At 52.1% G+C, this 20,870-nt stretch overlaps 2 protein-coding genes across 3 annotated transcripts; both read right to left on the reverse strand.

Moving 5' to 3' along the window:
• Positions 1 to 12,639: 12,639 nt before the first annotated feature.
• HOXB7 (homeobox B7) lies at positions 12,640 to 16,517 on the reverse strand. The gene is made up of 2 exons (XM_054294837.1): positions 16,115 to 16,517; positions 12,640 to 12,893 (listed from the first exon to the last, which is right to left on the reverse strand). Exons 1-2 carry the CDS (start codon positions 16,515 to 16,517, stop codon positions 12,640 to 12,642), a joined length of 657 nt encoding a protein of 218 aa, XP_054150812.1.
• Positions 16,518 to 18,970: 2,453 nt separating this feature from the next.
• Positions 18,971 to 20,380, reverse strand: HOXB8 (homeobox B8). Of its 2 annotated transcripts, none has more exons than XM_054294836.1 (2): positions 19,963 to 20,380; positions 18,971 to 19,275 (listed from the first exon to the last, which is right to left on the reverse strand). In XM_054294836.1, the coding sequence occupies exons 1-2, from the start codon at positions 20,378 to 20,380 to the stop codon at positions 18,971 to 18,973; spliced, it is 723 nt and encodes a 240-aa protein (XP_054150811.1). The 2 variants fall into 2 exon arrangements, with proteins under 2 accessions (XP_054150811.1, XP_054150810.1); XM_054294835.1 differs by having other exon boundaries at positions 18,971 to 19,278.
• Between the last annotated feature and the right edge of the window lie 490 nt (positions 20,381 to 20,870).

Below are 20,870 nucleotides of genomic sequence, written 5' to 3' on the forward strand. Positions count from 1 at the left end.
CGGGAAAGGAGAGAGAGCGAGAGGAGAGAGATTCCCCCCTCTTTTTTTTTTTTTTTTCCTTTTTCCTTTTTTTTTTTTTTTTTTTTCCTTGTGTGTGTGTGTGCGTGTGCGTGCCGTCCCTTTTTTTGCCCGGGCTTTATGATTTGTTGTGTTTTATAGTCCAAGTGGTTTAGCTATTAGCGGTATATCGGAGATTGGGTTTTAGCTGAAGGGAGATGGCGCGGTGCCAGCGAGGGACACAAGGAAATACAACCATCTGATCGCGGGCTGACCAATAGCAGGCGCCTGAGGTTGCAAAATAGCACCCATGAGGAGCGGGGATTGCACCAGGGACCCCCGAGAACAAACCGTCCACCCCCTTTTCCCTCCCTTTTAAACAACAGAAAGGCACCCCCTTAACCAAATATATAATATCTGCCGAAAGGAGCCTGCTCCCGAGTTCATAAATAAATAAACGCGCGCTCCCCCCTTCCTCCTCCTCCTCCTCCTCCTCCTCCTCGTCGCCCTCCCCTCTTCCTCTCCCTCCCCCGGAGCGCCGATGGCGGTGCGAGCGCCGAAATTTCGATTTTTGCACCCAAAAACCGCGCGCGGATCCGTGCGGAACCGGGGGGAAAAGAGAGAGAGAACAACGACAAAAAGTTCATGGCTGGCGGCGGCCAAAGTTTCACCCCCGGCCCCGGAGCGTGCGAGGGCTCGGCGCGGAGCGCGGGGCGGCGGGGCGGGGAAAGGCGGCGCCGAAATGAAATCAAAAGTTGTTTTAAAATGGAATTCAAAGTTGTTCCGAGCCAAGTCCGCGCGGCGGGGGCCGAGCCGGGCTCGCTCCGCGAGGAGAAATCGCTTCGGGAACTTGAGGGGCTCCGCGCCGCGCTAATTAGCGCTAATTAACGCTGCCCGCTCCGCGCGGCCCCGGCTCTGCCTCCGCCGCTTCTCCGCACTTTTGTGGGCACAGCTCCGCGATTCGGGAATGGGAAATAATGGGAAATAATGGGAAATAATGGGAAATGACGGGAAATAATGGGAAATAATGGAAATATCTCCTCCGCGCTCCGGCCGGAGCCGCGCTCCTCCCGCATTGTGCCCTCTTGCGTTTTTTGTTAATGCCGGACCCGCGCCCGACCTTTTATGGCCAAAGCCGAGCTCGGGGTGCGGGGAAAAGCGGAATTTATCGATCCGGCCCTCCCGGGGGGGTCCCGGGCAGCGGAGCCCCCCTTCGAGCCCGCCCGCACCAGCAAACACCGAATTTTGCCCATTTAAACCCCGCCAAAGGGGACGCGGAAAGTCTCCGTGCCCCTGAAAGCTCCACTTTGCGCCGGGTTTTTAAATTTTTTTTTTTGTTTTTTTTTTAATTTTTGTTTCACCCGGATTTCCTCGCTTGGCTCTACCTGAGCATCCCCCCCGAGCTCTCCTCTCTGGCTCAAGGTTGGGTTGAGGCTCCTTTAGCCGCTATTTTTTCCCCCCCTTTTTATTTGGCTTTTCAAGGGGGAAAATCAGTCGTGGCGGCAGAGAGGCAACGTCAAAAAATAAAGCAAAAATCTAAAAAAAAAATATATATAAAAGGAAAAGAAAAAAGGAAAAGGAAAAGGGAAAAGAAAAAGGGAAAAGAAAACGGGAAAAGAAAAAAGGAAAAGAAAAAAGAAGGAAATTTTAAAAAGGGAAAGAAAAGGGAAAAAAGGAAAAGAAAAGGGGAAAAAAAGGGAAAGAAAAATTAAAAAAAAGGAAAAGAAAAGGGGAAAAAAGGGAAAGAAAAATAAAAATAAAAGGAAAAGAAAATGCAGCCAAACGACGCCCAGCACCATCCCCCCGATCAGCAGCGTTTATCAAGGGCTCGTTTCCTGTCCGAATTTGTAACCATCTGTCTGTCGGGGCTGAGATACCTCGAAATCCGCCACTTGCGAGCGCCACAAATCTACAATTGCACAATTGCACAGCCCGGAGAGGCTCCGGGATCGGGCTCGGCTTGCGGGCAATGGGTTCGGTGTTTGCAGCGCCGAGCGCGGAACGTCCCGGGCGAGGCTCAGAATTCACGGAAACCGCGGGCGGAGGAAGCGGCTCCCCCTCCCCCGGTATCGCCGATTTTCCTCCTCGCAGAGTTTCCCCTTTGTGCTCGCAGCGCACCCGAACTTGCCGCGATTTGGATAAAAATTGGGGAAAATTAAAAAAAAAAAAAAATAAAATTAGGTTGTGAGGGAGCGATGAGCCGAGAAGGAAGGGGGGGAATAAAAGGGGTGAAAAAAGAAAAAAATAAATTTTAAAAATCTGGGTAAAGAGCTTCGCAGTTGGGGCGCTGGATGAGTTACGCAATTTCTGCGGCTCTGCGATTATCAGCACCCAGCAGCCCCGAATGCAAATTTATTTATTTATTTATTTATTTGGGGCAGAGGAATGGGAAGTCCTGCAAGGGCAGCTCGTGAGGAACAGCGACCCGCCGGAAAAAAAAATGTTTGTCCTGGTGTTTTTCCGCCGCTCCTGGGATTGCTCTGCAAATAAATCCCTCGAAACAGTTTGGGAAAGCAGGGAAAAAAAATAGGGAAAAAAAATTAAAAATCTCACAGCTCGTTACGCGATAATTTGTGGTTGAAAGGGGCTTTTCGCAGAGTTTGTTTTTTTTTTTTTTGGTTTTATAAAGAAAATAAAACCGCGCTAATTGAAGGCGGCCGCTCGCTAATTGCGCATCGCCGACATCTCTGGAGATTAAAAATTTCATTTTTCCCACTCCAGCCTGGCGCGGCTCGGTGGGGGCAGGAAAAGGGACAAACCTGAGCGCCAAGGTGGGAAAAGAACCCCAAAAACCCCAAAGGCCGGGGCCGCTCCCGCCTGGCCGGGGTCAGGCCCGCGCTGTAATCGATTCGCCACCTCCGATCCATTTCCATCCGAGCCCGGCGCTCAACGCGCACTAAATCTCCCGCAATTGAGCGCCAGGCTCGGGGCTGGTTTCCATGCCCCGTTCGGGGGCTGGAAATGCGGAATTTCGGATTTAAACCGGGGCTGGGTTTGGGCGATTCCTGTTGGTTTTGGCCGCCTCGGCTCGGGCTCGGACGGGAGCCCTGGACTCGAGCCGGGCTTGGATGGGCGCGGTTTTAATCAGATTTTGGCCTCATCTCCCTAAAAATAACCCCAAAATTCCAGATCTGCTCTAGGTCTGCAAAAGAGGAGCAATAAAGTGCGGAGGGGGCTCAGCTTGAATCAGATTTTGGCCTCACGTAAAGAAGGAGCAATCAAATGGGGAGGGGGCTTATCTTTAGCCAGATTTTGGCCTCATTTCTTCAGAAAATAACCCCAAAATTCCAGGCTCGATGTCTGCAAAAGAGAAGCAATAAAGTGCGGAGGGGGCTCGGTTTTAATCAGTTTTGGCCTCATCTCCTGAAAAATAACCCCAAAATCCCAGATCTGCTCGAGGTCTGCACAGGAGGAGCAATAAAATGGGGAGGGGGCTCGGCTTTAATCAGATTTTGGCCTCATCTTTTTTTAAAGAAAAAAAACCCCAAAATTCCAGTCTCGAGGTCTGCAAAGAAGGAGCAATAAAATGGGGAGGGGGCTCGGCTTTAATCAGATTTTGGCCTCATCTTAAAAAAAAACAAAAAAACCCAAAAAACCCAAATTCCAGGCGCGAACAATAAAGTGGGGAGGGGGCTCGGCTTTAATCAGATTTTGGCCTCACTTCCTCCAGAAATCCTCCCAAAATTCCAGGCGCGAGGTCTGCACAGGAAGGGCAATAAAGCGAGGAGGGGGCTCGGCTTTAATCAGATTTTGGTCTCATCTTTAAAAAAAACCACCAAAATAATAAAAAACCCCAAAATTCCAGGCTCGAGGTCTGCACAGGAGGAGCAATAAAGTGCGGAGGGGGCTCGGCTTTAATCAGATTTCGGCCTCATGTGAAGAAGGAGCAGTAAAGTGGGGAGGGGGCTTTTCCTTAGCCAGATTTTGGCCTCGTTGCCCCAAAACCCCAAAATTCCAGGCTCGAGCAAAGGGAGGAGCAAGAAAGTGAGGAGGGGGCTCAGCTTTAATCAGATTTCGGCCTCATCTTGTCAAAATAACCCCAAATCCCAGGCTCGGGCAATAAAGTGGGGAGGGGGCTTATCTTTAATCAGATTTTGGCCTCATTTCCCCAAAAAGCCCCCAAATTCCAGGCTCGAGGTCTGCAGAGGAGGAGAGATAAAATGGGGAGGGGGGTTTATCTTCAGCCAGATTTTGGCCTCATTTCCCCAAAATCCTCAAATTCCAGGCTGGAGCAATAAAATGGGGAGGGGGTTTATCTTCAGCCAGATTTTGGCCTCATTTCCCCAAAATCCCCAAATTCCAGGCTCGAGCAATAGGAGTGGCAATAAAATGTGGAGGGGGTTTATCTTCAGCCAGATTTTGGCTTCATTTCCCCCAAAAAACCCCAAATTCCAGGCTCGAGCAATAGGAGGGGCAATAAAATGGGGAGGGGCTTTATCTTTGGCCAGATTTTGGCCTAATTTCCCCAAAATCCTCAAATTCCAGGCTGGAGCAATAAAATGGGGAGGGGATTTCATTTTAGCCAGATTTTGGCCTCATTTCCCCAAAATCCCCAAATTCCAGGCTCGATGTCTGCTCAGGAGGGCGATAAGCGGGGAGGGGCTTTATCTTTAGTCAGATTTTGGCTTCATTTCTCCCAAAAAACCCCAAATTCCAGGCTTGAGCAACAGGAGTGGCAATAAAATGGGGAGGGGGTTTATCTTTAATCAGATTTTGGCCTCATTTCCCCCAAAAAAACCCCAAATTCCAGGCTGGAGCAATAAAATGGGGAGGGGGTTTATCTTTAATCAGATTTTGGCCTCATTTCCCAAAAAAACCCCCAAATTCCAGGCTGGGGCAATAGGAGGGGCAATAAAATGGGGAGGGGGTTTGTCTTCAGCCAGATTTTGGCCTCATTTCCCCAAAACCCCCAAATTCCTGCGCAGGAGGGCGATGAGCGGGGAGGCAGCAGAAGGGGCAGCCCCCATTTCCCTCTGACAGCCGCCGCTCAGGCGTCAGCGCATCCATAAAGATAAATCGCGATAAATCAATCGCGATAAATAAATCGCGATAACGAGGAGGATTCGGGGCTCGCACAAGTTTTAGCCGCGTGGTTTTCCTGGCCCGCAGCCTGAGCGGGGGAACGAGGGGATTAAAACAACAACACCCAAATATTTGGCCAGGCCGGCAGAACAGAGCGCGGCTTGTGCCGAGCTGGCAAAAGTCCCGCGCTGCTGCTGCTCCCGATAAAAAATGAAACTCGTTATTTTTTTTTTAATATATTTTTTTAATATTTTTTTTATATTTTTTCCCCTTTTATTTTTTCGCCGAGCCTTGAGGAGCGAGGGCGCAGCGGGGTTTCCGCAGCCAGGGAATTATTGGGGCCATAAAGCCGAGCCGAGAGTTGAACAAACCCCTTGTTCTTGGGGGGCCCAGACACACAAACCCATGGGCGGCCCCGAAACCGCCTCGGAAAATAAACCCGGGCGTTGAAAAAAATAAAATAAATAAAATGAAAATAAAATAATGGCCTCTCTCGCAGTGCGGAGCCGGCTGAAAGTTAATTTCCAGCAATTGGAGTTTAATTTACCTGACTTCCCGCGCGGTTATAATAACCTGGCTAATGGCAGCTCGGAAAAGCGGCAATCATCGTCCGCCTTTGTTCCATTAGGCAGCGCGGCTAATTATTAACGCCAAAATCAGCGAAACGCGGGGCGAGCCGCGGGAATTGAGGGGGCTTTGAGGGAACCCAAAGGCTCCGGACCCCAAAATTCCCCCCCTGGGATGGGAGAGGGGGTGAAATGAGGGGGGACAGGCGGGAATGACGGCACGGAACAACCCCAGCGCGGCTGCGGCACAAAATTCATTTATTTTCCCATTTCTTCTGGGTTTTTTTTTTAATTTGAGTTTCCCCCAGAGCCCCCGAGCGCGGCACTTTCTGGGGGAAAAGCGGCGCGATTCGGGAGCCGAGCAGTTGCCAGGAAACTGCGGGGCAGGAGGGGAAAACGAGAAGGGGGAAAAGGAGGGAGAGAAGGAGGGAGGGAGGGCAGAGGAACCTTTTATAAAATCACAGGCGCGCTTTGTCCGGCCGGGCCCGCAGGAACCTAAAGGTGACCCCGCGTCTGCCCCCGTCCCCAGCGACCCCCGGAGCCCCCGGACCCCGAGTGGGAGAGAGGGGCCGAGGCTCCCCCGCCTGGCATTTATTGCGTTTTATTGCGTTTTATTGCCGTTTATTGCCTTTCATTGCATTTTATTGCGGATTATTTCTCTTTATTTCTTCCTATTTCTTTGTGGGTTTTTTTTAAGTCTATTTTATTGTATTTCATTTCATTTCTTTTTTATTCTATTTTTCTCATTTTATTTATTCTTCTTTCTTTTTATTTAATCTTATTCCACTTTATTCCACCTTATTCCATTTAATTCCATTTAATTCCGTTTAATTCCATTTAATTCCATTTAATTCCATTTAATCCCATTTAGTTCCATTTTATCCCATCTTATCCCATTTTATTTCATATTATTTCTTCTTATTTCTATTTTTTCTTTCATTTCTTTTCATTTCATTTCTATTTTTTTTCCCCTATTTTTCCCCCCCTTTTTTATTTAATGCTCAGCTGCCAAACCCCCGTCCGGCCTCGCTCCGCCCGTCTCGGCCCCTCCGCGTTCCTCCGCGCACCGAGCGCACCCGGCGGGCATTTCCCGTCCCCGCGCCCACCTTTGGGGCTGCCGCCACAGAAAAAAAAAAAAAATCCTAATTTCTCTCCGAACCCCCCCAAAATCCGAATTTCCGCCCGTTCCAGGCGGAGCAAAACCCGCGGCGGCTCCAGGTGGAGGTGAACGGGCGGGGCCGGGCGGGGTTGGGGGCACCCCGGGAGGGGTCTCGGGGCTGGGGGAGCCCCCCCGGGACCCCCGGGTGCCCCCCGGAGCCCCCCGGAGCCCCCCGGTGCCCGCGGCCACCGACGGTAGATGGCAGCAGACGGCGCGGAATGGGCGAGCCCGCCGACCGGGGGCCCCGCGGGAGCTTTGATTCGCTTTTCCCCCAGTGAATCGGTGGGGACACCCCTAAACCACCCCAAAATCACCCCGAAATCAGCCCAAAATCAGCCCTAAATCACCCCCAAATCGTCCCCCAGCCGCGGGGTTCGGGCTCGCTCCGCTCCGCCGGGAAATGGTTAAAAACCCTCTGCGTTTCCACAAGTGGTTGCCCACGCGAGGTGCTCGAGAATCGGCACAAAATCCGCGTTTCTGCCTGAAATTATTTGTTTCTCGTTCGGTTTTTCATCCCCTACCACAACGGGGAAAAACAAAAGCAGCGCAGCGAAAATCTGGGGGGGAAAGGGAGAGCAGGAGTTGAACCCGCGTCGGGTTTTTTATCCCCCTCGGCCGGTGATTGATGCAGAACGTAACAGGTTCGGGGAAGAAATGGCTTTAAAAATGTCTCTGTTTTTATTGCTCGCCATCATTTACCCCCTCGCACACGATGCCAGATAAATCGCCAGTCACGGAATGGTTTGTGCCGAAATCGTGAAAATCTCCCTCCGTCCCGCTCCTTCATTATCTCACTCCGCCACCACCTCGGAACCGCTCGCACAAAACATCCCACAGCCCACCCCTGAAACGTCGGGGGGAAATATGAAAGAAATGAGATTATTTAATCACCTCGGGGTGAATGTTTCCCCCAAAGAGCGGCGGGTTTGGGGGCGCGGGGTGCGGGAGGAGAGCGCGATTTGCGCGGAACGCGGAGAGGAGACACCGCGGGCTGAGCCCCGGCCCCAGAGCCGCGCTGGAGCTGCGGAACGCAATTAAAATAATTAAAATCCGAGCGGCTTTATTGCTACCCGACGTCAGCTTCACTTGGGACTCGGGGAGAGCGAAAAAAAATCACAATGAGAGCGCTGCGCTCTGCGCTGCCTCCGCTCCTCCATTCTTAATTTTTCTTTTCTCCTCCTTTCTTTTTTTTTTTTTTTTTGTTCCTTCCCCCTCCTTTTTTTCATTGTTTATTTTTGGTGGTTGTTGTTTTGGTTTGTTTTATTTTTTTTTTTATTCCCAAGGCTGATTTTCAGGTTTCCTCGAAGGAAAAACCCAAAAAAACACCCACGCACCCAAACGCCCCCGGAGAGCGGCGCGGAACGCGAGCGGAAACTCCGCCAAAAGCCCCGCGCCCGCCTCGAGACGCGAAACCGGCACCGGGGGGAGGGAAAATAAACCCAAAACAAACCCAAAACAAACCCAAAACAAACCCAAAACAAACCCAAAAGCGACGAAACCGAACGCGACAAGTGCCCGCAAAGGGCTCCGAGCGCTGCCCAGGCTGCTGCTCCAGGTGACCTCCCCCGGCTCCTGCTCATTCACCTTTTCCTTCCCATTTTCCATTCCTTTCCTTCATTTTTCCTCCCTTTTTCTTTCCTCATTCTATTTTTCCTTTTTTTCTTTCATTGTTCCTTTTTTCCTCCCCTCGCTCTCTTCCTTTCCTTTTTTTTTCCACCTTTATTTCTCTCGCCCTCCTCTCCATTATTTTTTTTTCCCTTTTTTTTTTCCCCCCCCCCACCTTCATTTCTCTCTTTTCCTCGCCTCCAATCCCGCTTTTTTTCCAGCTGGAGCAGATTTCCGAAGCCTTTCGTTCCTCTCCCTTCTTCATCACCCCACCCTTTTCTCCATTCCCCCCTTCCACCGCCTCCTCCCCAGGCAGGAGATGGGCACGAAACGCGAAAAAAAGAAAAAGCAGCAGCTCGACAAATCCATCTTTGCATTGAAATCATTAAAATTACATATCTATATATTTACATATATAATAATAAAGGAAGCAGAGGCATCGCGCCCTTACCTTTCGCCGTCCTGTCGCGTGGCACGGGGGGGAATTTCGGGCGGGCAGAGATAAGGCTGCGCTTATCTGGCGGCCGCCAAGCCTCGTCCCGACCTGAGCGCCGCCCGCCGCCCCTCGGGCTCCTCGGGGCCGCTTTTCGCATTTTTGTGTGGAAAAAGGAGCGGAAATCGCCCGCGGTGCCGCAGAATCCGCTCGGCCCTTCCGAGACCCCCCAAAAGCAGCGGGGAAAACTCGGGGTGGGGATTAAAAAATATTTTAAAAAATTAGAAAAAAATTTTAAAATTAGAAAAAAATAATATTAAAAATAGCGGGGGAAATCGCGGTGATAATCGGGGAATAAAAAGCAAAAGGCGCTGCGGGTTTTGGGATGCGGGAGCCGAGGGGGGAGCCCGGGGGTGCGAGCGGCTCGGGCGGCCCCCCCGCCCCCCGGCCCCGCTCCGCGCACGCAAAACCAAAAAAACGCAAAGAGAGAGGGCGAGAGCCCTACGGAGGACACTGATCCGACCCAAGGTGCAGCGGACAGAAGAATGGTGCAATATAACCACATGGGAAATAATAAAAAGTTCATGTTCACGGTTAGCAGTCCACATGACCGGCCCTGGCCAATCCCAGAACCCAGCCACTCATAAAGTTCTATCACAAAGTTGTAAATTTTCATAAAACAACAAGGAATTTATTGCATTTCTTCATGACCGGTTTAACAGCAGTCTTTTTCTTAGCCGCCATCTTTTTTTTTTTTTTTTTTTTTTCTCTTTAACACGAAAAATATATTTTTTAAAAATTACCCAAAAAAAAAGGGGGTCGGGGATTTTTAATTTTTTTTTTTCATTTTTTCACCCCGCTCACCCCACCCTTGGCTTGGATATGGGGGGGTTGGGGATTAAAAAAATGCAATAACGCCTGAAATTCGCGAACAATAAAACCCCCCCAGAATAAAGAGCTGCGGCTTTGGGAGGGATGGAATCGGGGACGGGCGCAGTAAAACAGCGGGGTTCGCGATTTTGGGCTCATTTCCCTTTTTTTTGGGTCACAATTGGCACCTTGGGGGCTCCAAGGGGCTGAAAGGAGCCTGGGGGGGTGGAATAAAGGCGGAAAAAGCGCGGGATCGGCGCTCGGGGGGCTGCGAACCCCCGGGACCCCGCCCCGTGTCCCCGGTGTCCCCACGCTGTCCCCAGGGCGGATTTCGGGGTGTCCCGGCCGCCCCTTTGCCCTTTTCCCCTGGAATTGGCCTCAATTCCCGCTCGCCCGGGGAGGGGGGGCGGCTCTGGGAGCAGCAGAGGGGGCAGAAAATTCTGGAATCTCTTAATTTTCTATTTATTTCACCCCCGCACCCCGACCTGGCTCTGCACCCAGCGGAAAAAAGGGATTTTTGCAGGATTTTCCCTGGATTTTCCTTGGATTTCCCCCCTGATTTTCCCTCGATTTTTCCCTGATTTTCCCCCCGATTTTCCCTTGATTCCCTCCCTGATTTTCCCCCGGATTTTCCCCATCCAGGCGGGAATTCGGGGGGGAAAGCGGGCGAGCGGATCCTTTATTAATTACGGGATTTCCATAATTAGGGCCGGCAGCGAATCGGGGCGCGCGCGGCTCCCTGACTTGGCGCCGGATTTTGGGGATAAAAAATGAAATTTAAAAATAAAATGTGCCCGGGGGTGTGGGAGGTGGGGAAGGAGCCAGGGGAGGAAGAGGAAGAGGAAGAGGAAGGTGCGGGGCTGCCACCGCCAGCTCCTCCCCGAGCTCCCTGAATTCTGGGTTCATTTTGCTTATTTTATTATTATTTCTATTTTTTATTTATTTTTTAAAAAATCCCCTTCCCTGCGCATCTCGCCCAGTAAAATCCCGCGGAGCCTCCGCGCCTTTATGCGCAGCGGAAATAAATAAATAAATTAAAAATAAATAAATAAATAAAATAAAATTTAAAAAAGGCGGGGAGGGTGAGAGCACGGCCGAGGCGCAAGGGCTTAATTTGAAATTTCCTCGCCTTTTGTTTTGCCTTGTTGATTTTTTAAATTTCTTTTTTTTTTTTTTTCCCTTTCTCTCTTCTCCTCCTTCCCCCCTCGCGCGCGTTTTAATTGCTTTAATTTATTTTATGCGCGCTTTGGCGCTCGCCGTTATTTGGTGCTAATGAAAGAGTTCCAGTCCGCACTAAAGCGATTGAAGGGCGGAGGGAGAACCTTAAAAAAGAAAATAATAAATAAATAAAATGGCCAAAGGCGCGGCGGAATGGATCGGAGAGGAAGAGAACTGAAGCGAGGAGCGGGGAGATTATTTGGGGCCATTCGGGGTTCTTTAAATTCCTCTTTTTTTTTTTCAATTCCTTTTTCTTTTTTTCCTTAAATTCCTTTTTTTTTCCTTAAATTCCTTTTTTTTTCTTTAAATTCCTTTTTTCCTCTTTAAATTCCTTTTTTCCCCTTTAAATTCCTTATTTTTTCCTTTAAATTCCTTATTTTTTCCTTTAAATTCCTTTTTTTTTCCCCCCTCAGGAATAACCCAGCGCAAGCGCAGAGGGGACAGAGCCCAGCCCGCGCTTCCAGAGCCCCGAAAATCAATTTTTTGCTCAGGATTTTCCCCAAATCTACGGAAAACCACCCAGATCTCCGATGGATCGGCTGTGCCAAAGCAAAGAGAGAAATTTGGGTGGTGACCCGGGGAAAAAGGAAATTTCATCACCTTCATTCCAAAAAATGTGAGGGTTTTTTTTGTGTTTAATGAGGGAGGCACCCGAGGCGCTGCGGATTGTTGGAGATCTCCTTTTTATTTCGAAGAATAATAATCACAGACGAAGGAAAATAATATTAATAATAATAATAATTATTAATAACAAAAAAAAAGCAACGCGCCGCCATTAAATAATTTGCTACTTCGATATACAACATTTGACGTGGCACAATATTAATTCCTCTGCTTTTTTCTCTCTTTTTTAAAAATTACTTTTAATTTTTTTCCCCCTCTTATAGAACGACGGAGGTAAAAATGTCCACAGACAAAAGAGCATCGCAAGGAGAAGAGAAAACCGCAGAGGATCCGGGGAGGAAGGAGGAATAATAATAATTCATATTATGTACAGGACTCTACGCGCTAAATGTGATTTGCATTGGGGCTTTCGGGTCACATTTTCTAAATTAAAGGTGCTAAACACGACCACGTTACTTCATAACCCCCCAAAAAAACCCCCAGTACACGGCCAAGTACAAATGACAGCGATTTACAAATTACTGCTGCTAGAGGGAGGCTCACACGGGAAAAACGCGACTCTAAAGCCACACGGAATAGGTAGATATTCTACTGTACAGAAAGGAAATAAAATAACCCAAAAAAAAAGAAAGCCACACGGAATAGGTAGATATTCTACTGTACAGAAAGGAAATAAAATAACCCCAAAAAAAGAAAGCCACACGGAATAGGTAGATATTCTACTGTACAGAAAGGAAATAAAATAACCCCAAAAAAAAAGAAAGCCACACGGAATAGGTAGATATTCTACTGTACAGAAAGGAAATAAAATAACCCCAAAAAAAGAAAGCCACACGGAATAGGTAGATATTCTATTGTACAAAAAGGAACAAAAGAATAACCCCAAAAAAAGAAAGCCACACGGAACAGGTAGATATTCTATTGTACAAAAAGGAAATAAAAGTAACCCAAAAAATGAGGCTCTAACATAGGTAGTATTTTTATCTCAGTGTCATCAACACAACTATCGCTCCTAGGGGTTTCGCTATCGGTGCGTTATCATTTATTTTTATACATAGTCCTTTTTTTGTGTGTGTTTTTAACGCGTGTTTTCGCGTTTTTCGCGTTTTTCGCGTTTTGCCCTCCTCTCGCTTCCTGCATCCACCTCACTCCTCCTCGTCCTCCTCGGCCTCTGCCTTTTCCTGGCCGGCCGAGCCGGGCCCGGCGCTTTTGTTCTCCTTTTTCCACTTCATCCTCCGGTTCTGGAACCAGATTTTGATCTGGCGCTCGGTCAGGCACAGCGAGTGCGCGATCTCGATGCGGCGCCGCCGGGTCAGGTAGCGGTTGTAGTGGAATTCCTTCTCCAGCTCCAGCGTCTGGTACCGCGTGTACGTCTGGCGGCCGCGCTTTCTGTCCGTCCCTGCCGGATAAACCGAATAAACGCACATTTGGGTCACCTCGGGCCGTTTTGGTGGCACTTCATTCTTTCTTTCTTTTTTTTTTTTTTTGGCACAGCCCAAAATTTCCCCTCTTTGTGCCACCCAACATCACAGCCTAGGCCAGATTTTCCTTTAATTTTCAGGAATAATTTTCCTTTATTTTTTTTCCTGCTTTTCCCCGCCGTTGCAGCCCCCCCCCCTCCAAACATCCCCAAAATCCCCAAATTTTATTTTCCTCCCTCTCAGGGCCAGCGCGGCCTCCGAGCCAACAACGAAGTTCACACAAAGTTTCCTGCCCTCCCACCCTCCGAGTTCCTGCCTCGGTTTCCATCCAGACCCCACAAATTTGGGGATGATTTGGGGCAAAATGGGTGCGGGAACAGCCGGGCAGAGAGAGGAGAGGGAGAAACAGGGGAGACATCGGCTGCCCCCCAAATCGCGGTGTTTGTCCTCTCCCCGCTCCATCCGGAAGGTGTGAGATGCTTTCATTCATTCCAGGGCATATTTGGGGATTTTTTGGGGTTCTCAGAGGTGTGTGTTTCCCCTTTTTCGGGGTGCGAGGATGGGCAGAGCCCCAGCTCCCGCCCCACCTTGGCCACCGGCCCCTTGGCGAGGGCCCCGCTGCTGATTTTCCCCTCCGCCCGACGTTTCCTGGATTCCTGGTGGGGAATTATTCTGCAATCTGGTGTTTGTGATCGCGGGGTGTAAACTCTGCGTCCTTCCCCCCTGGCAGCAGCCCCCGCACTCCACCTCCTGTTCTTCTCCCTTTTCCCCCCTCAAACTCAACCCCTTTTTCCTCCCCTTTCCTTTTTTTTTTTTTTTTATTCTTCTTTAAGAAGAAAAGACCCAGTCGTTAAAAGGAGAATAAAAAAGGTAAAAAAAAGGAGGAAAAAAAAGGGGAAAAAAGGAGGGAAAAAAGGGGGAAGCGGGCCTGGCTGAGCTGTAAAGTGAAAATGTGCGGGTGGTGGAATGCGGGCTGTAAAACGGGCCGAGGAACAGAGAGAGCCATAAAGGCTGAATGGGGATGACAACTCTATCTGCGCTGGGGATGGAATTCCTGCGGCGGGACCGCACCCCGGCCGCCGGCAAGGGGGGCTGCGAGGGCGGCACCCCCGGTTCTACACCCCGAATTGAGTTTTTCTGGGTTTAGCCTCAGCTGACCCCAGAACGCGCGGATTTTTTGGGGTTTTTTTTGGAGGTCTGCTGTGTTCCTTTCCAGCGCTGAAAGAGGAGTGAGCGAGGGGGGAGCTCCTTAAATCTAAAGCGGGATAAAAGCGCGGATGAAGTGTTTACGAGCAGAAATATTCGGTCTTTGATAAATCAGCTGTAAAGGCGGGTGAGTGATGGGGCAGGTAACGGGGAACGGTGAGCACCAAACCAGAGCGAGGGGAGCTCCGGCCTGCCCGGAGCGCCCTGCCCCGGCTCCCGCGCTGCTCTCCGGCGCCCCGCGCCCCACGCGGGTCCTCCGCGGGTTTTCCGCGGCCGCGGAGCGCGGATGATGCTCTGGAGGTGTGGATGGAAAAGGAGCTCAGGCTTTGTGTCCCTCACCCGCGCCCATCCCGGGCGGGGCAGCGGCGGCGCCTTCCTGGCCCTGCTCGGGAGTGAGGAGCCCCGGACACCGTGAGCGGCCCCACGAGGGACCAAGGGCACCGTGATCGGTCCCAGGAGTGACCAAGGGCACCGTGACCGGCCCCACGAGTGACCACGGGCATCCTGACCAACTCCAAGAGTGACCACGGGCACGGTGAGCGGCCCCACGAGTGACCATGGACACCGTGATCAGTCCCAGGAGTGACCACTGATACTGTGACCAGCGCCAGGAGTGACCGTGGGCATCCTGACCAACTCCGAGAGTGACCAAGGGCACCGTGACCGGCTCCAGGAGGGACCGTGGACACGGTGACTGACCCCAGGAGTGACCACTCATACAGTGACCAGTCCCAAGAGTGACCATTGGCATCCTGCCCAGCCCCACGAGCGACCACTCACACAGTGACCAGCCCCAGGAGTGACCACGGACACCCTGTCCAGCCCCAGGAGTGACCACAGGCACAGTGACCAGCCCCAGGAGTGACCACGGACATCCTGCCCAGCCCAATGAGTGACCACGGACACCCTGACCGGCCCCAGGAGTGACCACTGACACCCTGCCCAGCCCAATGAGTGACCACGGACACCCTGACCGGCCCCAGGAGTGACCACGGACACAGTGACCAGCCCCAGGAGTGACCACTGACACCCTGCCCAGCCCAATGAGTGACCACGGACACCCTGACCGGCCCCAGGAGTGACCACGGACACAGTGACCAGCCCCAGGAGTGACCACGGACACCCTGACCGGCCCCAGGAGTGACCGCGGGCACAGAACGGGTCCCAGCCCGGTCCCGGGGGCAGCGGGGGCCCCTCCCGGGCTGGGCAAAGCGATATTTATTAATGAAGGGAATATTTATTAATGAAGGGGATATTTATTAATGACAGGGACATTTACGAATCGTTAAGTGGCGTTAATGCCCCGGCACGGAGCACGGGGGGCACCGGAGGCTCCGGAGGGTCGGGACGGGCGCGGGGCCCCCCCGGAGCCCCCCAGCTCCCAAAGTGATTTCCAGAGGGGTTTGGGGACAGAACGCGCCCCCTTTACCCGACATCCATCCCTCCATTCCTCCATCCATCCCTCCATCCGTCCGTCCGTCCGTCCGTCCCGGTGCCGCCGGGCCGGCGCTGTCACCGCTCGCGGTTTCGCGGAACGGAGATTGGGGCGCTGCTCCACTGACCGGGACACCCCAAATAAACCCCCCGAGCCCTCGGAGCGCCCCCCGTGCCGAGTGTGACCCCCCCGGTCCATCTGTCCGTCGGCCCCGCTCCGGCCTGCGCGCACACAGCAGAAGGGGCTGGCCGTGATCCCTTCCCGGACAGACAGACAGACAGACAGACACGGCCGCGATGAATATTCACAGCCCGACGCGCGTTTATGGCTGCGACGGGGGACAGGAGGGGCTGGGGGTGCGCGGCTCTGCCCCCCCCCCTCCCCTCTATCCAACAGCGAAACGTCACCAAAGGAGTTGGGAACGACCCCCCCCCCACCACCACCCTCCCCATCCTCCTCCTCCTCCAGCGAACAACTCCCACTGCCCCCACCCCCAAACCCCCTCGGCGGGCCCTCCCCTCTCCCCTCTCCCCTCTCCCCTCTCCCCTCTCCCCGTACCTGTGCTCCGCATCCAGGGGTAGATTCGGAAGTTGCCGCCGTCCCCGGGCAGCTCGGGCTCCCCGCGCTCCGCTTTGCCGCAGCCCGGCTTGGCCGCGTCCCCCGCGCACATCGCGGGCAGGCTCTGCTCGAAGGCCGCGCAGGGCACGCCGAAGGAGCCCGGCTCCAGCCCGTAGCCCTGCGCGTACACGCTGGGGGGCTGCGGGTGCACCGAGCCGCCCCCCGAGTACAGCCCGGCCACGGAGGCGCCGAAGGGCGGCGCGGACGCGGCCCCATAGCCTGCGCGTTGGCCGCCGGAGGCGAAGGCGCACGAAGTTTGCTCGGGGAACACTCCGGACGGGAAAACCGAACTGGCGGCTTGATATTTAGAAAATAAAGCGTTGGCATAATACAATGAACTCATAATTTGGCCGGGTGATTTGTAGGTCGGGACGTTTTAGTGTCGGTTTTACGAGGTACCGTGATATATTAGGGAATTAGAGCCCAGATTTACACCGAAAAGGAGCCTTTTTCCTGCCGGCCCCGGTGACGCGCGGGCACGTGGCCGCGGCGGCGCCAATCGGCGCCCGCCCCCTCCTCGGGGGCGCGGGGCTGCGCGGCCGGGTTTATAAAATATGATAAATAATTGATGCCCTATAAAACCCCGCGCGAGCCCCGCTGCGAGGGGCGAGATCGCGCCGGAGTCGATAAGCAACCTGTAATCAGTTTTCGGCTCGGAGAGAGGGGAGAAAGGGCGGGGGGGAAATGGAAAAAATGGAAAAAAACCCAAGAAAATCCATGGAAAAGGGGAGGGGGTTGCGAGCACGCCGCTGCCGGAGCAGCGAGGCTCTCTCGGTCTCTCTCTGCCGGAGGAGAGCGAAGGGAGTTCTATTTATCCCTTTATCGATCCCGTCTGAATTTCCCCTCCTTCGCACCATTTCCTCGGCTCGCAGCTACTTTTTCTGCGGACTTGTCCATAATTCCCTCCCCTCCCCCCGTGACCCTCGCCCCCTCCTCCCCCCCCCCCCCAAAAAAAAAAAAAAAAAGAGAAAAAAGAGACAAATGTCTCATTGATCCCTAATAGTTCCAGGCGTCTTTTTTTTTTTTTTTTTTTTTTTTTTTTAATTTATTTTTTATGCCATTGAGCTCCGGATCTGATTTATCCCAGCTCCACGGGCTGGGCGCCGCGCACCGAGCCGGCATTCGCTGTTCTCGTCGGCGAAAATAAAGGAAATTAAAGCGCGCTGGGACGGCTCGTTCCGCGCGTCAGCGCTCCCGCGGGGCTCGGGGCCGGAGCTGCGCGGCTGCCCCCATTGAATCCACTGAAACCACCCAAAAACGCCATTTCGCTCCGTTTTTTAATTCTGTTTTTTATTCTGCGCGGCCGCGGCCGGGGCGGGACGGGGAGGGGGCGCACGGAGGAATCCCAAGGCAGGAAAAGCAGACAATGGTGTGCTCGCTCTCCTTCCCCAAGGTTACGAGCATCCATCCCCGGCCGCGGCTCAGCTGCGCCCCGCACAAAGCGAGCCCGGGAGCGCCCCGGGGCAGCGCGGCCGCAGAAAAAGGGGAAAAAGCCACAAAAACCCCAAAAAACGCCGCGAATTCACCGGAGGTTACCTGCAGCGGGGGCTCCAGGAGCTGTCACAGCCGGGAGGAAGAGGAGGAAGAGGAGGAAGAGGAGGAAGAGGAGGAAGAGGAGCAGGGCCCTTCCCCTCCCCGGCCCCAGCCCTGCCCGGCCGAGATTTTCTCCTTTTTGTCCGCGCACAAATTTTTGAGTTTTTATTTCCTTTTCTGCGCGGGAGGAAGCGGAGCGGGGGCTGAAAGAATGATGTCAAGGAATTCTCGCTCGTAAACTTTATTGTAACTTTTCTTCCGCCGCTTCCAGGTTTTAGACAATAGAACAAAGTGGTGAAAGAACAACAAAATATAGCATTAGTTCCCCCCAATAAAGTAATTCACGTATACAGTATACATTCTTTTTCACAGTTAACCTAAAGATCACTTTACAACTTGCTCCACTGTGCGCATGCTAACTAAAGGAGAGAAAAACGCTTTTTTTTTTTTTTGCTTTTTTTCTGCTTTTTTTTTTCCTTTTTTTTTTCCATATGGAAGAGACATTGAAAAATCGAGGAAAAAAAAAAAAAGGAAAAAAAAAAAAAAAAGCCGACTAACCGAGGCAAAGAAGAGGAGAGAGAAAGAGAGAGATAACTATAGCATAAATAGGCAGTTTCATGTTGTTGGGATGTTTGTCTCAATAGCTACCTCCAGCACGTACAGATAAAACCACAACAAAAACCAGGGCCGGGAAACGAACTAAAACTCAAATTAAAGCAACGACAACGACAACAAAAAATAAAAAAAACCAACCCAATAATAATAATAAAAAAGTGCACAAATGTAATATCACATAACTCCTCTAGCGCTGAAAGCTATGTTAACCAACCCACCCCCCACGCCCCCGGAAAGAAGAGAGAACAGCGAGAGAAGGACAGAGAGAGAGAGAGGAGAGAGAGGATTTCAGATTTCACAGTCATGTTTTACAGAAGCTATTGCGTTACACTACCGCTAGTTAATAACTGGCAAAAGGCGGCCGGGGCTCGCCGCGCCTCCCGCCTCCCGCTCATTGTACCGCGCTGCTCGCAGCGATTTTCTTTTACAGCAATAAAAGGGGTTGGGGTTTTTTTTGTGGGGTTTTTTTTTGTGGTTTTTTTTTTTCCCTTTTTATCTTTTCTACGCTTTGTTTTTCTGGATTGTTGTGTGTTTGTGTGTGTGTGTGTCCCCAGCCCTCCCTTACACCGACTGCCATTAACGGGGGGCTCGGGGGCTCCTCCACCCCGGCAGCGCTCGCCCCTTTTCAGTCCTCAAAAAAAACCCCCTTTACTTCTTGTCCGCCTTCTGCGCTTCCCCTTCCTCGTCCGCCTCCTGGGCCCTTTCCATTTTCTGCTTTTCCAGTTCCTCCTGCTCGCATTTGCTGCTGGGAAACTTGTCTTTGTTGTTCTCCTTTTTCCACTTCATCCTCCTGTTCTGGAACCAGATTTTGACCTGCCTCTCTGTCAAGCCCAGGGCGTGCGAGACCTCGATCCTCCGCTTGCGGGTCAGGTAGGGATTAAACAGGAATTCCTTCTCCAGCTCCAGCGTCTGGTAGCGGCTGTAGGTTTGCCTCCCCCTCCTGCGTCCGGCGGCTGCTGGGGGATGGACGGCGAAGGTTGCGGTGGGAGAAGGGGGGGAAAAGCAGAGAAGGAGCTTGAGAAAAAACACGAACCGGGCTCGGGGAGAGGCGGCGGCAGCGCCGGGGAGGGCAGGGAGGGAATTCCGAGTTCCAGGGGGGGAGATGGAGCCCCGGGAAGGGAAGGGAAAGGGGACGGAGAGGAGGGGAAAGGGGGGGGGTCGCGCTCAGCCCACCCCGGCAGCCCGGCCGGAGCTGCGCTTTGCACGCTGATTATCAACCCCAGCTGATTATCACCCCCGCCCCCCCCAAAAAAAACACCCCAAAAATTAAAATAAATGAAAACCTACAGCCCTGCTGAGAGCCCGGAGCGAGCGGCCAACAAAAACGAAGGGGCTTTTTTGAGGCTATAAAAGTGCCATAAACTTTAGGGGGACGCTTCCTCCCACAGAAAGCCCGGCTCGCTCAACCCCCAGAAGAAAAGCTCTCCTTCAGGGTAATTAAACTATAAAGCAATTTACAAGTGCAAAAGTTTACCCCCGCATAAAGCACTAAAATACCAAATAAAAGAGCCAGGGCAGCCAAAGAAAAGACGGGGTGGGGGGGGGGGGGGGGGGGGGGACAGAAAGAAAAGCAAAAAAATCCGACCAGAAAAGGCAGAGAAAGAAACGCAGAGGGGGCGGCCGCGGGGCCGGGGGCTCACCTTGCGGTCGCATCCAGGGGAAGAGCTGCGTGGGAGACGGGCTCTGCTCCGCGCCCTCCGCCTCCTCGGCCAGGCCGCCGGCCAGCTTGCAGTCCGCGTACTGCACCAGCTCGGGCTCCTGCGGCCCGAACAGGCTCTGCCGCTGCAGCGGCTCGTAGCCGTAGAAGTTGCCCGGCTCGCCATGGCACGCCACGGCGCACGGGTTCTGCTGGTACGGCGCGCCGGGCAGCGACGAGGCGCCGTGGTAGAAGTCCTGCAGCTGCGGCGGCGGCTGGAAGGTGCCCCCCGCGCCGGGGCCGTACACCACCGTGGGTCTGCCCCCCAGCTCCTGCGCGAAGCCGCAGTCGTAGTAGTTGGGGCGCAGCGAGTCGCCGGTTTTGTACTTGGAGAAGAGTGAGTTGACAAAATAGGAGCTCATTTTAATTTCAATCGCCGCGGTTTGGTTGTCTTTTTTTTTTTCTTTTTTTTTTTTTTTTTTTTTTTCTCCTCTTCCTCCTCTCTCTCCTCCTTTTTATTTATTTTTTTATTTTTTTTTTTAAGCAGCCGGAACAAAAAAAAAAAAAAAAAATTAAAAATATTCAAAAATTCGACCCCCGCAACAAACCAGACCGCGAGGATCTATTACGGCAAAAATATTTCTTTCCTCTTCTTTTTTTTTTTTTTTTTTTTTTTCCCCTCCTCTGAGCAGGCAGCAAAAAAAAAAAAAAAAAAATTAAAAAAATATTAAAAAAAAAAAATCACCCCCAACAACAAACGAGACCGCGAGAATCTATTAGCCAAAAAAAAGAAAGCGCTGAGATGCTAAGCAACGGCAGTTTGCGATTTCCAGGAATATAAAAGGAGGATATAATCAAAACTCTAAGCCTGCATGATATTGAATTCTTTTCCTCCCCCCCCCACCCCTAAAA

Source organism: Melozone crissalis, unplaced genomic scaffold, assembly GCF_028551555.1.
Source record: "Melozone crissalis strain CALT ecotype California unplaced genomic scaffold, PUWL_Pcris_2 ptg000327l_1, whole genome shotgun sequence".
Lineage (NCBI taxonomy): Eukaryota > Metazoa > Chordata > Aves > Passeriformes > Passerellidae > Melozone > Melozone crissalis.

Excerpts from the sequence above, each read along its gene's own strand:
- HOXB8 (XM_054294835.1), bottom strand. The coding sequence starts at position 20,380 with ATGAGCTCCTATTTTGTCAACTCACTCTTCTCCAAGTACAAAACCGGC. Across the intron at positions 19,279-19,962 it reads CCCCTGGATGCGACCGCAAG|CAGCCGCCGGACGCAGGAGG; the intron begins GTGAGCCCCCGG and ends TCCATCCCCCAG.
- HOXB7 (XM_054294837.1), bottom strand. The coding sequence starts at position 16,517 with ATGAGTTCATTGTATTATGCCAACGCTTTATTTTCTAAATATCAAGCC. Across the intron at positions 12,894-16,114 it reads CCCCTGGATGCGGAGCACAG|GGACGGACAGAAAGCGCGGC; the intron begins GTACGGGGAGAG and ends TTTATCCGGCAG.